This window comes from Cebidichthys violaceus, unplaced genomic scaffold (genome assembly GCF_023349555.1).
Source record: "Cebidichthys violaceus isolate CVI_PGR_0920_01 unplaced genomic scaffold, fCebVio1.0.p SCAF_5, whole genome shotgun sequence".
NCBI classification, from domain to species: domain Eukaryota; kingdom Metazoa; phylum Chordata; class Actinopteri; order Perciformes; family Stichaeidae; genus Cebidichthys; species Cebidichthys violaceus.
Window position 1 is genome coordinate 3,760,249 of NW_027176705.1, and position 15,644 is coordinate 3,775,892.

Here is a 15,644-nt window from a genome sequence, read left to right on the forward strand (position 1 = left end):
TTTCATATACATGTGTCCATCTCCAAATAGGACAAGCACACACACATATACACACACACACACACACACACACACACACATATACACACACACACACACACACACACACACACTGCTGGGCTTGGTTCGTTAAGCCTAATGGTTGAACAAAAGACACATCTGCTCATCTTTTTCTATCAAAAGAGAAGGTACTACTGTCTTCTTCGTTTGGTTAAACCGCCAAATATTTGGCAATGGGGTGGGGGTGGGGTGGTGCAGCTGAAGCAGTCTGACAATGAAAGAATGGATCCATGTGGTGTACATGAATACAACTTTATTAGCAGCCCTTTAGCAACAAATTAAGTCAGCATGATTTGTTGTAATTTCTGAAGCCTAATTCCCGGCATTCTTGGGAATAATTAAGTGTGTTTTCATTGGAGGTTTGGAGGTTTTGAATCCCAAACCTCACTAGTTAAAAATCAACTCCAAATGAACCCGGAAGTTTACTTCATTTGAACTTAATAATTTAAGGAGGACTGAAGATAAAGCCTCATTACAGCCATAATGAATGGCACATTTTATAAATAACAACTGGCATTCAAACGTTAGGCGCTGCATCCAGTCCATTTGTATATGTGTATTCTGTAATGGTTTTATCAGAGATCCGTCTATTTGCATTTTGAACATTTCAGTAAAGGCTGGATGTGGGTTATAGGGGAGAATAGCTTTAAGCAGGTGGTTAGATACCTCCCTTCCTTAATAAGGTAGCTGACGTCAGAGCTACGGGGCGGTGTGTGTGTGTGTGTGTGTGCGCGCGTGTGTGTTTGAGAGAGAAAGAGAGGGAGAGAGAGAGTATGGGAGGAGATGGGATGTTCCCAATGCGCATGTGTAGACAGTGATCTGTGCTGCGGTGGAAAAGGGGCTGGAGACACACAACTAAAGAGATGGCGCGGCACCCGACCGGAGCGCAAGGACAGCTGGCTGGCGGTGGGGGGGCTTGAATTATAAAGAAAATCAGAAAAAAATAATAATAACAAACAAAAACAACGACAAGAAAAATATCAAGAAAATAAAACGGGATTCGGAAAAGGAGTTTCCATTCTGCAAAACAGCGTCAGAGGTAGGAGAATATATATGTGACTATAAGGACAGAGAGGAGGCAATAGCAAAGGAGGCTTCTGCAAGAGGAAGAAAAAGCAACAAAATAAAATTGAACTTTACTGGACGTGAGGACTTCTGGACATCACCTAACTGCGATAGACCAGATAGATGGTTTGTCCACAGCGCTGCCCGGATCATGAACGCACAACTGTCGATGGATATTGGCGACCTGCACGGAGTGAGCCATGAGTCCGTGGCCGGTCACGGAGAGCTGCTGAGTGGCCACAGTCCACATGCCCGTCCGAGCCCCCGGGGTCTGAGCCACCGCGCTATGGGCATGGCCACCTTACTGGACAGCGGAGACTATCACCCCGGTCACCACGGACACTTGCATCCAGCCATCAGCATGTGTGAAGCCCCCCCTGGCATGAGTGCGAGCAGCACTTACACAACCCTAACCCCCCTGCAGCCCTTACCCCCCATCTCCACCGTGTCCGACAAGTTTCCTCCCCATCACCACCACCACCACCACCATCCTCATCATCCTCACCATCATCCCCACCAGAGGATCCCCGGAAATGTCAGCGGAAGCTTCACGTTGATGCGAGAGGACCGGAGTCTGGCGCCTATGAACAGTCTGTATCCCGCATATCATCACAAAGATCCCTGCATGGGCCAGAGCCTCTCCCCGTTGTCTGGTTCCGGTCTGGCCAGCATACACACGTCCCAGGCCGGCATCCCTCCCTACGCTCATCCCGGTGCCGCCATGCCTGGTGAGAAGATGCTCACCCCCAGCGGGTTTGAGGCTCACCACCCGGCCATGCTCGGCAGACACACGGAGCAGCACATGAGCTCTTCAGCGGGCATGGTACAAATCAACGGCCTCCACCACCACCCGCACGCCCACATTGGCGCGCAGGGGCACGGCCAGGGGCTGGGGAACAGCCGGGAGCAGGCCTCCGGGCCCGGGCAGCAAGGGGGCGGCTGTGGAGGGGGTGGTGTTTCTGGGGGCCAGATGGAGGAGGTGAATACCAAAGAGGTGGCGCAGAGGATCACCACGGAGCTGAAGCGCTACAGCATCCCTCAGGCCATCTTTGCCCAGCGGGTCCTCTGCAGGTCCCAGGGGACCCTGTCCGACCTGCTGAGAAACCCCAAACCCTGGTCCAAACTCAAGTCCGGTAGAGAGACGTTCCGCCGCATGTGGAAGTGGCTGCAGGAGCCTGAGTTCCAACGCATGAGTGCACTCAGGCTCGCAGGTGAGCGAAGCCTCGGTAAAGCCCCCTTTTTGTTTTCATCTTCTGAATGTGTTGCTGAGAGAAACAGACGCTCAAACAGGGTCCAGTCAGCACAGAGGAGCATTGGTCCTGAATACTACCCTATTGAGCAAATTGGGGTTGGGGACTAAAACTGATTTTGTACTTGTTATTATAACAAACAGAAAAAACATGTTCCAGAAGCGTAATGTAAAATCACATCAGGGTAGCATTCAGGACACATCTAGGCTGTTAGTTGTTTAGCAAAATATCATACAACACAATGTCTCCACTTGTCTCCAGAAATTATACCTTTATGAAAGATGCTGGAAGTCAAATGGTTTAAATGCAAGCAGGAACTATAGGCCATGCCTTAGGATTTTGTAGAACTGACGACCATGCATTCTCTAGACTAGGCCTCCTAATTAGAGCTTCATGCCTGGGGGGGTTCTGTTCGATGGTCAAATCCAACATTAGTGTGTTTAACAATATGTGAAGAAGCTAAAGTTGAAAAGTTCTTCGCGGATGCTCGTGCACCGACACGAGTGGCCTGATATCAATACGCATCCCTTTTCTGCCTCTACACAGATTTTGGGGTTGTGTGAAACAAGTGCTCATGTCATTTTACCTCAAAGTATCGACCGCTGGACTGTGTGCGTAAGCTGATCCTTCGCCCCAGAAATCGTTAGGAATGTGTTTATTTTGGTGTAAATGCAACCGATCAGACGTTTTGGTGATGCCCTTGATGTAAACAGAGAGGGAAAAATGTGCGTGCACGGGAGAGTGTGTGATGAACTAAATTTAAAAGCTGAAGTCATGCATTATTTAGCATTATGAAATGGGCTTTGCCTTTTAATTTGTTAATATTATAGGCCTTCATTTCAGAATAGAAGAGAGAGCGTGTGTTTATGTTTTGGTCGTAAACTAACCCTGACTTGACTGAGGTTTCTCTAATTAACTGATAGACCTCTGTATTAATTTGTCCCTGAGGTATACACACGAGTCAATTAGGGCGCGCATTGAGGCCCAAATTGCACGTGAGCGTTCACACACCCAATGGATTTTTTTTTAACGTTTATAGGCCCAATCAATGACCTACAAATGGGCTTTTTGGCTTTTTGAAAAGTGAGGCTGCGGCCACATGGAAAGTGCGTGATTTTGCGTACGTTTGTGTACGTGCATGCTCGTGCGTGTGCACGTCAATGTAATCGCAATTGATTACTTTTCAGTTTTCCCATCTGCTGCTGCTCTATGTGTGTGTGTGTGTGTGTGTGTGTGTGTGTGTGTGTGTGTGTGTGTGTGTGTGTGTGTGTGTGTGTGTGTTGGTTGAAAATTTGATTTTATCACTGACTTTCGCAAATTATTTTTTTTTAAAAGCTGGTTTTCTATTTGATCGTCACTGATCATAGGTGTGATCAGACTATAATTGATCAGTAGTCTATTGATTCGTAAGGGAAATGAAATTCTATAGCTATACTGGGAAATCAGTGTCTGCTTGAGTTGTGTTCATTCATTTTTCCTATTCACTTTTCCTTGAGCATGTTATGTCCTGTCTCGTTTTATCTCAACTTTTTATTAAAAAATAAATCATGACTAAAAATGGCAACGCTTCTCTTGAGCACAAACCTAAAATATAAAATCATAGATTTTTCTTGGAAAACGCCACCAAAAAGAGAGGAGACGAGAAATTCTTTACAGTTAAAAACTAAATTAATTTGGAGGGAATAGGCTGAGCGCCATTTTATTGATCCGTTCGTTGCGAGGTGAACTAGATATGGGATCGTGTGCTAAAGTAGATGTGATATACTTATTGATTTTAGGCTTCTGAAATTAATCTCGGGCCTTTTCTCCCTTTCCCACGTATTCAATTACCCATCAGAATTTGCTTGAACAGAACGAAATAGAAGAGAATCGAATATGATAGAAACGGTTTGGAGGTGGGCAGGTATGATTTGGCACAGGACAGAATTAATACATTCAGAAACGAGAGATCAAATCAAACTCAGTAAATCAGTTGTAATTGCAGAGACGATGTTGGTTGATTCTTTCATTCTCGCCGGTGCTTTTAGAAATTGTAAGTGAATATTACCTGCTTACCAGTAAATTAGAATACACGTCAACACATTATCGCTAGAAACGTTCGAGGGTTGAATATTTGCAGCACAGAGGTCTGTTTGTTGTTCTCGTGCTCTCTGTGAGATTATGAAATGCAGGACTATCGTCCCACTGTGTCTGTAGGCCCAGTGTGTGCGGTCTGTTTGAGTGTGTGGAGTTATCTGTGTGTTTGTAATGATTACCCGGGAGCAGCAGCAGTGTGTGTGTGTGTGTGTGTGTGTGTGTGTGTGTGTGTGTGTGTGTGTGTGTGTGTGTGTGTGTGTGTGTGTGTGTGTGATTAGCGTGATAACAAGGCCGCTGTTATGTCCCTCTGGTCCTGGGAAAGCTACCTCTCTGCCCGGGCCTCCTGTCCCGGGGCCGGGCCGCTGTGGTGGCTCCTGCTGTCAGAGTGGCCTTCACTGCTGCTGATTTATAGCGGCCCTTACACGAGGAGCTCCGGCTCTCTGTTAATATTTACCAGCATTGGAGACACCGGGCTGCTCGAACTCACAATTATACTCCAGTTTATGGTCATGCGGGCACGTCGCTGCACTGTACTTTACCACACACCTGAGAGCGTGTTAACATTAGGTTACAAGGTGGGATCAGCAAAATCATCTTCAACTAGGCTGATTTAATACATATGTTTATTTGTATATCGCTCTCTAATAAAGCTAACTGTTTACTGCCTATTTGAATATATGAAAGACAACGTATTACATCAAAACTAAATGTATACGTTCAGTAACTCGAAGTAATACGCCACTTTAAATGCACTGCAAAATGCCTGAGGTAATATAGCATTATTTAGGAATTTTGTTCGTCATACTTTGTTCGCAATTCTTCATTGCATTGGTTTATTTAATTCGTTTCCTTTGTACATTATTGTGTTTTGAGGTTTTCTATAATTAATTGCTTTTATTCATCAGGTGCATATTGCAAAATTAAACAGCACTGATTGTAAAACGTGGTTTGCTGTTAGAATATGCCGTTCATTAAATTACCCAGTGAGCAAATATTGGGCCTTGCTCCAGCAGCCCACGCCTGCCCCCTCCTGGTCTCTGCTCACCAATGAACCTCTACTTGGATGGCTGTACTAGGGCTCAAAAAGAGAGAAAAAATGGTTTCGCTGTCAAACAGATTACCAAGTCCCCCTTTCCAATATTAGATGATCTGTAGTTCATGCTTCCACAGTAGTATATTGCAGCGCACGGTTGTTTTCAGCACCGCGGACAGCACATTGTTCCGCAGTTGACAGACCTCCTGCCTGTCTGCTCTCCTCCAGAACTAGCGGAGTTTCTGCTCTGGTCCGCAAAGCAACAGAGCTCAATGGGGTTCCCTGACAAAATGCGGAAGAGTTTAATCCCGCTATTATTTCCCGTGGACCCTTGCGTTTTGCCCAATGAAAGAGTGTCTTGAGCAAATGTAGTACCACTGCTCCCAACATGCATCTGACAAATAAACGCTTAAAGATGGGTGCTTCTAATCTCATCAACACTTGTCGTCACTTTTGAGTCAATGATAAATAGGACTTTGACTATAGACTCAAACATCAGAATACATATATGTATACATATATGGGTAGAATTTTTGTTTTTATCGAACTCAAACTGCAACAGCATATTTTACTATATAATTAACAAGTTAAACCAGAGACAAGGAGCATTCATCACCATTCAAATCAGCTGTTGCAGCTTGTAGAGATAAGACATTTAATATTTCCAATTTGGCTCTTGATGTTATTGTTTACAGTTACAATAACAGAAATTTAAAACCAATATTTGATGGATTGTGGAATTACTATCTTTGCTGAATTGTCATATTAGTAATATAAATAAAGTGGTCTCAAAAGCAAAAATGATTCTTGATATACAAGCATCTATTTAAACCTTAGCCTGTTTTGGACCTGCATTTGTGCACCAAAACAAACTATATCAGTTAGTTTGGGTCAAAATGGATTGGAAAATATCTGATATTGGTATTGGCTTTAAATAATCATATGAGTGCTGAAAACAGATTTATACGTTAAGCTGGTTTGGGGGAGAAACACAGAGATGATTCATGGGTTAGTCTATGGAATTATTCAGGACTTTTTTAATCCAAGGTCAAGGTGTGATGGAGAAAAGATTGTCATGTAGTATTAAGTAGATTCTGCCCTCTCTCACAAACACACTCTCTCTCTTTCTGTCTGTCTCTTTACTGAATCCTCCACAGCATGTAAGCGTAAGGAACAGGACCACGGCAGAAGCGAGCGGGGGAGCGTGTCCAAGAAGCCCCGGCTGGTGTTCACAGATGTGCAGCGGCGGACGCTCCACGCCATCTTCAAGGAGAACAAGCGTCCATCCAAAGAGCTGCAGATCACCATCGCCCAGCAGCTGGGCCTCGAGCTGGCCACAGTCAGCAACTTCTTTATGAACGCACGCCGCCGGAGCCTAGATAAGTGGGTGGATGATGGCTCCGGTCACCCACCCAACTCTGGCCTCAATGCCTGCACCAAAGCCTGAAGACGGACTGATTTGACCAACTCCTGGACTGACTCAACCTCGGTGGAAAAGCTTTAAAACTTAAGAGAAACAAAGAGAAACTTAAAAAGACCTTGAAGCAACGTTTTGCCCTTAAACCTGTACTATATTGATATTTATAGTATCCAAAGATGAAAAAAACAAACCAAAGACTTCTTGTTTGACCTGCTTTGAAAAGTTGTTTTCAGCAACACATTTAAGTGTAACATACTGCAAAAAGACTATAGTTTTACCCCCCCAACCCCCCTTCACACATACTCACTGTCACTGGTCTCTAGCTTTACTATACCCCCCATACCTCCCTACTCAGTATCAATCTATCATTCACCATCCTTATCTTTAATCTGATTGGTTGGTTTTAATGATGGGTAACTACATGGAGGTTTAATCAGCCTATTTGCAGTCTGATCTGCAGCTGTCCACACCCTTGAAAAACAGCCAGAATGTGGCGCTCCGGTGGGATTGGCCAATCAACTTTAAAGACAAAGAAATCCTACAGGAGCAGCTGGATTGTTGTGCAACCTTGTTTGGATCGGTGGCGGTGGACAGTCTGTCTATCTGTCTGTCCAGCTGTCTGTCTCTCTATCAAGCATTCCAGACAGACGGGGGAAATGCCCATGCGTAGACTGCTAACCCAAAACCCAACCCTGAAGCAAACCAAAAACCCCTAACCTCAACCCACATGGTAGTGCTTTCTTCCAACATGCTGAAGCGTTGAATGATTTAAACAAGAGAAACCAAAGCCTTCTACACCCTGAAGCCTCTCGTGCAGCTTAGAAATAAAAAAAACACGTCAGAACCTGCTATGAAGTAATTTGACCAAATATTATATATATTTTTACCTCATTTCCTCCCTTACCTCCTGAGATAGACTGTTAGTTAGGCGCCAAAAAGAAGAGAATGTCACCGCTTATGGTCCAGACGACATTTTGAGTCATATGTTCCCTGCAAATGGAAAAATAATATATGACACAACCCTGAAAATTAACTATTGATATTTGCCTTATAGATGCCTTCTTAAATCAAACAAAATATTAGGGTTATATCTTTGCAAAGACTCTCGAGGATGTTCCTGTAAAATGCTCATTGTGAGGATTAATCATTGCGGATGCATCCTCTCCTGTAAGTCTGTTTAGCTAATGCCTACAGATTTAATTCAAGTTTATGTGTTCAAATGCCAGCAGCTGGAAAACAAAGACTAATAGATTCTGTAGTTTGTTTTCTCTGCAAAGGTGAAAACAAAAGACGCTGGCTCTCCTGCTCTCTGTGTGGTTGTGACACATTGAAGGAGACAGGCGGCCTCTGATGGTTTTCGTTCTTTTCAGGACAAACCACTCTAATAATAAGCATTCAGCATCGCTCCGTCGTCCCTGTGCGCTTCATATGTATTTGATTTTATCTCCTCATCAAAGATGTTGGGTGGAGGGGATGATATCAATGATCAAATCACTTTCAGGCACTTACACAGCAATGTCACCTCGTCACCTGAATACGAAAGCACCCCACCCTCCTCTTGCCGATCCCCAGACACCCCTCCCATCCTGCCTCCACTCTCCTGGTGAGCTATGCATTTCAGCACTAGGAGGAAAGCACTACACGGGGCTGGCCCAGGGCAGCACATCATTAAAGATATTGAGCTGGCCCCTTGCCGTCATCCCCCTCATGGCCAGGGTTAGCAGCTCTACATTCATCAGAACAAGCGCTGAAGGAGAGGCGAGCTGCTTCTTCGCCTCTGAAAGAAAAACCAAAAAGACGACAAGAAACAAAAATGTGTCAAGACCTGCTGATGTTTTATAGTGTGAACCAAAGATGCTACCTCACTCAAGTTCCATACGTGATTTCTATCACTTTGATGATACCAAAGATAACCAAAGATTTTTTCTCATTGCACGGCCTCTATGAGTGGTGTTAAAAGATGTTGTATGTCTCCCCTCCCCCCATCTCTCCTCTCTCTCTCTCTCTCGCTCTCTCTCTCTTCCTTTCTTCTCCCCTTTCTCCCCCTCCCACCTGCACTCAACCCATGCACCCCTGCTATGCTTGCTCTTACTTCATCTGTGCTCTGATTACAGCTCCATAGATAGTCATGCTGATGTAGCTATAGGCAGATATACTGATCCAGCCATAGATACACACAAGCGGCCATGTAGGTGCCTGTGGGGTACAGCGAACCTGCTAGCAATGTGATCCATCTTTCTTTGTGCTTGGTAGCACTAACAAAGTATTCATTTCTACCATGAAATGTAAAAGCTGACACTGTGGCTTTATAAAACAAATATGGTTTTAGTTTGGTTCATGATTAATTTCTAAATAATCTATGTGAATTTGACAGAGTACCCCGCTGGAGTGTCTTTTTTTGCAGCTTTTTTCTACTCTGACCTGCCTCTAGTGTGTATCTATAGGTTATTAATATTGATCCAACAAATAGGTCAGATGTCTTGACGTGAACGTAGACAGACAAGCTGACATGGGCAGAATTGTTGACTCAACTATAGGCAGACATGTTCCTGAAAGTAGAAGCAGACGTGTTGCAATCTTTCTAAAACTCCCAGGACGAGTGCCTTGCTTGAACCAAAGTGTTAAACCGCTGTTGACCTCTCACCTTTGACTCTGTGAATACCTCAGCCTGTAGAAGGGCCGCTACTGAAGAAACAAGGAAAAGGTTTTTTTTTTTAATCACACCGTGGTGCTTTTGCCAGCGCAACCATGCAATGAAAACATACCAAAGGAATTTCTCTTGTCCACTTCAACAGATTAAACCAAAGGTCTTTGTTTCTCCTCCCCTGCCCCCTTCTTCCCCTCCATCCCTCCTTCCCCCAACCGTCCTTGTCTCTCTGCTGTGTGTAGGAAGGTTCAGCACTCTGGCCGTGCATGTCTTTACCAATGTCTCTGAATACCTCATAGTAATAATTCCTTTGAGTTCTGCATTGAGACGTCTATCTGTGAGTAAGGCAGAACTCCACTCGTGTGGTAACTGTTATTGTTACTTCAAAAAGTTGTATGATTATCTATTTTGAAGCTGTTGTTTTTTTTGGCAGAAGTGCTCTGTTTAGAGTCACGGACGACGAGTTTCAGGGTTGATGTATGAAACTTAAGGGATGGAGGGAGAAGCATATTTTTTATCAGACATTGGGTTATGCCAATATTATGATGGTAGACTATTGCTTTTACAGGGTAAAACCAACTGCTGTGATATTGTGTTCATATTTTCCCTTTTCTCTACTTCTGTGTTGTGATTTTAATTTAATTGCATTTTGTAATGGTTAACCACTGCTTTAATTTATGCATTTGTAGAAACTCTAGATTTGTATATAGTAGGTTTTTTGAAAAAAAAAGAAAAAAAGACAGTTTTATGTTACAGCCTTATTTCCCACGCTTAGATATAAAAAGGAGTAGTTTGTATTCTTCTTCAGCTAAATCCTAGCCGGCATTTCAATGTGTGTTTTAAACACTGCCAGAAACCCAGACAGTTGATTTGCCAATGCAGACAAAGTTAAACAGGAGCTACTTTGTTGAACAGCTGGCAAAAAGCAGTGTGTACGTGTGTGTTTTTTCTATTCTTTTGACTTTTTAAAAGAAACGGTTATTTTATGGGTATTACTGCACATCCAAAGATTTTTAAAACAAACCAAAAATTGGAAAAAAAATATGTATAATGTTGAAAAGCACTGGCATTTGTGAGGTAGACTTGTTGAGTTTTGATTTGCCATTCGCACGGGTATAGAATGTAGAAGGCGTAGGGCTATGTAGACAAGCTTACTCTACCATGTGGGGAATCTCCTGTTCAATGTACAATCTGAAGCATTTGAAACGAGGGGCTGCAAGTCCCGCTCACTTTGCTGTCTCATGCACAGAGTGAGGTGGAGTGTAGGCTGGGCAGCCGGTCTGCCAGGGGCTGTGCCACGGAGCTGGGTCTGTTTTTATTGCCGTGGCACTGCCGCCTCGCTCCATCTAGTATCTGTTCTTTTGGTACGTACTCGTGTAATGACTATGAGCAAAGTCTAATAAAACTGCAAAGAACCTTACCAAGGAATCAGTGTGTGAGTGTGTATGGAGACGATCACCTGCTCATTTCCGTTTTCTGTCTGTGGATGAGTGTGAGCGTGTGTGCAACTCAATTGTCAAGTACTGCTGAGGTTCTGTGTGTGTGTGTGTGTGTGTGCTCATTTGCATGTGTGTCTTCACTGTGTGTCCGTCCGTTGTTCACACCTGTGTGTACTGCTGGTGTGCATGCATGCGCGTGACTGATTGGTGCATATCCCAACAGTGGGTTTGACTCCCCCTGGTTGTCAGAGGCCTGACTGTTAGTACTGCTTCCTCTCTGTCATGCAGACAGCACAGTATCAGCACGCTATGCAGTCGTTATGTCACAGAATGGACAATGTGAACGTTTTCCAGCAAAGTATACAGGTGCTTACATTACCGTTATGAAAGCCTGAGATATAGATGGAATGGATGGTGAGTTTTTTCCCCCCATTTTCACAATTTTGGTTATTTATTTTGTCCACAAGGAGTTCCCATATGATGGGTAGCTTGGCTGCAAGTCTCATAACAATACTGCGGCGCCGAAGACAATCATCTGGATCTCTTACGCTGGGGAACTAGTTTTCTCACCCGCAGAGGGGTGTCCTCCAGCTATTCATATACAAAGATGCTTGAAGGGTTTTGATAAACAAGCATATTTGTTGTCATAGACATTTAGGAATAGAATACAGTAGTAGTTCATCGTGCACTTCAAAATGAAATCTCATTGCTCTCGTCAGCCTTGTGCTCTTGTCAACCTTGATCTCTTTCTTTTGACCTCCTTCTCAACTCACAATGCTTCTTCAGTTTTCAGTATGTGTGTGTGCGTGTGCATGCGTGAGTGCCTGAGTGTGTGCACGAGAGGCAATACTGTCAGTGTTACTCTCAGATGTATAACTCCATGTCTCATGACTTGATTTGTCATTGCTGTTTCCCAGGCTTTGCTACTGCTTTCTCAGTGCCGTGCAATATCATCTGTTGTGATTGCTAAGCAAATGAAAAAAAGAAGAAAAAAAAGAGAGAAAATTGAGAAGCAAGTGATGATGTCATCCAGCTTTTTTCAGTGTTCAAAATGTTTCAACATTTCTGTAGTCACAAAAAGTAGAAAATAAACTGTTGGTATTTCCAGCTTCTGAATCCTGGCTCTTGTTATTATTATTATTATTTTATTTTGATTGTATTGTGTTTTGTCTTTTTTGGCTCAGACAGGCAAATTGAATCAATAAAACATCAAATTAGATAAGAAAGTAGAGGACAAGACAAGCAGGCGTATGAGACTGTTTTGGAGGGGAGCCTGCATGACAAGTAGCTTTAGAGTACCAGTGGATAGGTTATGCCTTGCTGTCTTGGTTTAAAGGTACATACATTATATTTAGCTGCTTAAACAAATCACTAATTATAAAATAATTTGTATGGCATGCAGCAAATTCTTTACTTTTAATAAAATGTTGGTTGGGGGGCTCATTTCCATTCATAAATTAGCCGTAACCACAGTCCAACAACTAAGGTGAATGTATTGAAAATGTGGCTCAATTCAGTTATTCTAAGCTTAGTCATCACTTTGTATACTGCTGTGTAATGTCAGGAAAGCACCAATAGCAATGGAACCACCAACTCTGACAGTGCTCTGCTATAGTAGGTTTATATAACCATTTAATTTCCTTTGAAGATCTGATGTTGCTAAAAAGTCAGAAGTCATTTGAATTCCAAATGGATGAAATACAAAATGATGTGGCCCCTAACTATAAAATGAGCAAAGTCGTTACATAAGTAAAGTCATCTGGATCATTATTCTAGCCTTAATATGTTTTACTTTTAGTTACAAAGAATCATGAATAAATTAAACCAAGCGGAGACATCCAAACATCAATCCATAAGTAATTTCATTGATTGTACTCAGCAAAACAAGAACAAAGCACATTAAATGGATTTTTCAATGGGATTCTTCTGTTTGTGGTGCTAAACCCCACAAATCCATCTGTAAGTAATCCATCACCCAAAGGTGATATTTTGTAGGCTACTCTGATTGCACTGATTCAATTTGCATGACCAAAGGGGAAGCAAAAATAGTGAAACTTTTTGACATCAGGCAAAATTTTCTAACATAGTAAGTTGAATTCAAATGATTGTTGTTCGAGTTCAAAGTCGCATTTCTCAGTTAAACACTGAGTCAGTGGTAAATCACTGATCCTCACCTGGCTCTCTTAGTGGGACTATGGTTGGACCAAAAACTTTGTCAAACTTGTCAAAGAAGCCAAACTAGACCCACGGCTGGAAATGCTTTTTCCTTTCTAGTACAGAAGATGTATTTTATAAGAAATATTACTATTGTAGTCTTGTGTCCTTTTTTTATTTGCCACATTACTAGCATGCTGCCACTAGATGGGGCTATGACATGAAATTTCCAAAACACAGGAGCTTCTTTGTTTGCATTTACCAACATTCACACTAAAAACAAATCACATTAAAAGAAGATCATTTAAACCCACTATTCTAATTATTTTGCAGAGTAAAATCAATATCTACGAACAGAGATAACTGTCTGCCCAGATTATAAATCACAGCATCCATAACTGAAATGATATTTGGTTCAATTACACTATGGACGCAGACATTTACCCAAATGAGCTTTACATCAATGCAGATCTTCCGACGCTGAATCGGAAAATGTTCCCATATCTCTTTAAATCAGCAAGGGTGTCATAGCTCTCTAAGGGTTGCTACTGTTTTGTTTGTTTTGTTTAGGAGTTGCTAGCTCCAGAATTTACCTCTATATGGATATTCTTATGGGTTTTGACAAATGCAGGATCTGGCAGATTATGTCTCATTTTCTTAAGTGTAGGAACCACAATGTTAAACACCAGGTGACTTTTCCCCTTAAACATAATTTTGGTGTGTATCAGTGTCCGTAGACTTCCATTGTAAACGTTACTCCCTTGCCAGATAAATGTCCATCATCAACTGGTAGATGTTTGCATTGTTATCGTGGACCTATGACCCGACATTCTCTGTCTTGTCTATGTTATCAGAAACAAAGGACAACTTAGTCAAATTAAAATGTATCAGACAACAAATAGTCTGGCAAGCACTTCTTTTTGTCATTTTGCCCCCTATGATGGCAATAGGTTATAGCTTTTTTTTGTCATATTAATACTCTTAGAGTATATCTGTGTGTCACAAACACCAATAACACACAAAAAACAACTGCAGCTGCCAAACAGATTTGAGAAGCAGATTCTAGTGTCCTCATTTTGGCCTTTGCCTTTGTTCCAAGCGGTTCAGAGAACAGATTAAAACAAAGAGCACTCCCTCTGTCTTTTTTTATCTGTACCAAAACGGCAATGTGCCAAATCCTGCATTTAGCTTGAGAAGTGAGCAGAACCACTGATTCTAGATCTATATATTTTTTTCACTTTAACTTCACATGCTAACACTTACTTATACTTTGCTTAAACTGTATAACTGGTTGGCTCAATATTGGCCTGCCATGCTTTCAAATTGTTATCTTGTGTCTTACAACCTATAGCTTTTTCTGTGTCATATTACCTCATGATTATGATTATTATCATTTTTGTTATTATTATTGTTGACATTGCTATTAATGATAATAAGACATAGCTCTCTTTTGTTTACCAACTTAACAAAGGACAAATATAGGGCAGATTACTTCAATAATATACACAAGCAAAATTATTAATTCATTTTAGATATCAGACAGAATCAAAAGTTAATATTTTGCCAGGAACTCCTCTTGGCCAGTTAAGACTTTAAACTACAACATATTACCCGCATTACCTTGAATACAGACGATCTTTGGCGTCCCATAAGCCAAAGCAAGCCACAGAACAAAATGTTCACGACGGGGAAAAAAAACGAACCCTCATGTGTGCACGTGAACGCTCACCGAATTCCACTGACCAATCAGCGTACAGAGAGAGTAGCCCATCTCTTGTTCGTGCCGTTCTGTCAGTGACGCGTCAGACCTGTAGAGAAACATAATTCAGGTTTTTCAACAGACACACAGCGCGTCTTCCTCACAAGTTTCTGGTACCACTTGTAACTTTAGCGGTAGGTATGGCTGCGAGTTCATGCGAGGCTGGCCTGACAGAGACGGCGGATGTGACGACTGGGGCTGTTGTTGGGACACGTGATCTGAGCTGCGCTGATCTGTTTTGACAAGCAGTGAGGAGGGGAGGCAGCAGACTGTGAGCATCACGACTAGGAAGATTCACTGTTTCATCTACATGTCGTCTGAATAATGTCAGTATCGACCTAGTCTTTCTAGTTTCAGCAGTCAATTGGTCTAGTCAGCGTAGAATTAGCATATTGTGCCCGAGTAAACGCTTGCGGGAAAAAAAAACGTTGCCCTCTGCTACGAAGCGGAGTCTGTTTGAAAAAAGTTTTAATGAAGATCGCAAAGGGAAGTCAGCACAGGTGGCGTTTGTAACGTTAAACAGATGGCGACCAATCGAAGACTGGAGATGGATAGAAAGCGGATCATATCGGTCTGACATCAACGGTTTCACGTTTCGTGTGAAGAATGATGCACTCGTAGCAAAAAAACCCCAAAAAACACCGAGACCGTCCGTCATCGGAATCGGTATATTTTCAGCTCAGCTGTGGCTACCTGCGCTATATTTGGGCTTGGGGTGTTTGGGAGGTCGTCGTCACCAGT

The 15,644-nt window shown here is 42.6% G+C and overlaps 1 protein-coding gene across 2 annotated transcripts; it reads left to right on the forward strand.

Moving 5' to 3' along the window:
• Positions 1-892: 892 nt before the first annotated feature.
• Positions 893-12,106, forward strand: onecut1 (one cut homeobox 1). Of its 2 annotated transcripts, none has more exons than XM_068730790.1 (2): positions 893-2,351; positions 6,642-12,106. In XM_068730790.1, exons 1-2 carry the CDS (start codon positions 1,277-1,279, stop codon positions 6,929-6,931), a joined length of 1,365 nt encoding a protein of 454 aa, XP_068586891.1. In that variant the 5' UTR covers positions 893-1,276; the 3' UTR covers positions 6,932-12,106. The 2 variants fall into 2 exon arrangements, with proteins under 2 accessions (XP_068586891.1, XP_068586892.1); XM_068730791.1 differs by having other exon boundaries at positions 893-2,336.
• Positions 12,107-15,644: the final 3,538 nt, after the last annotated feature.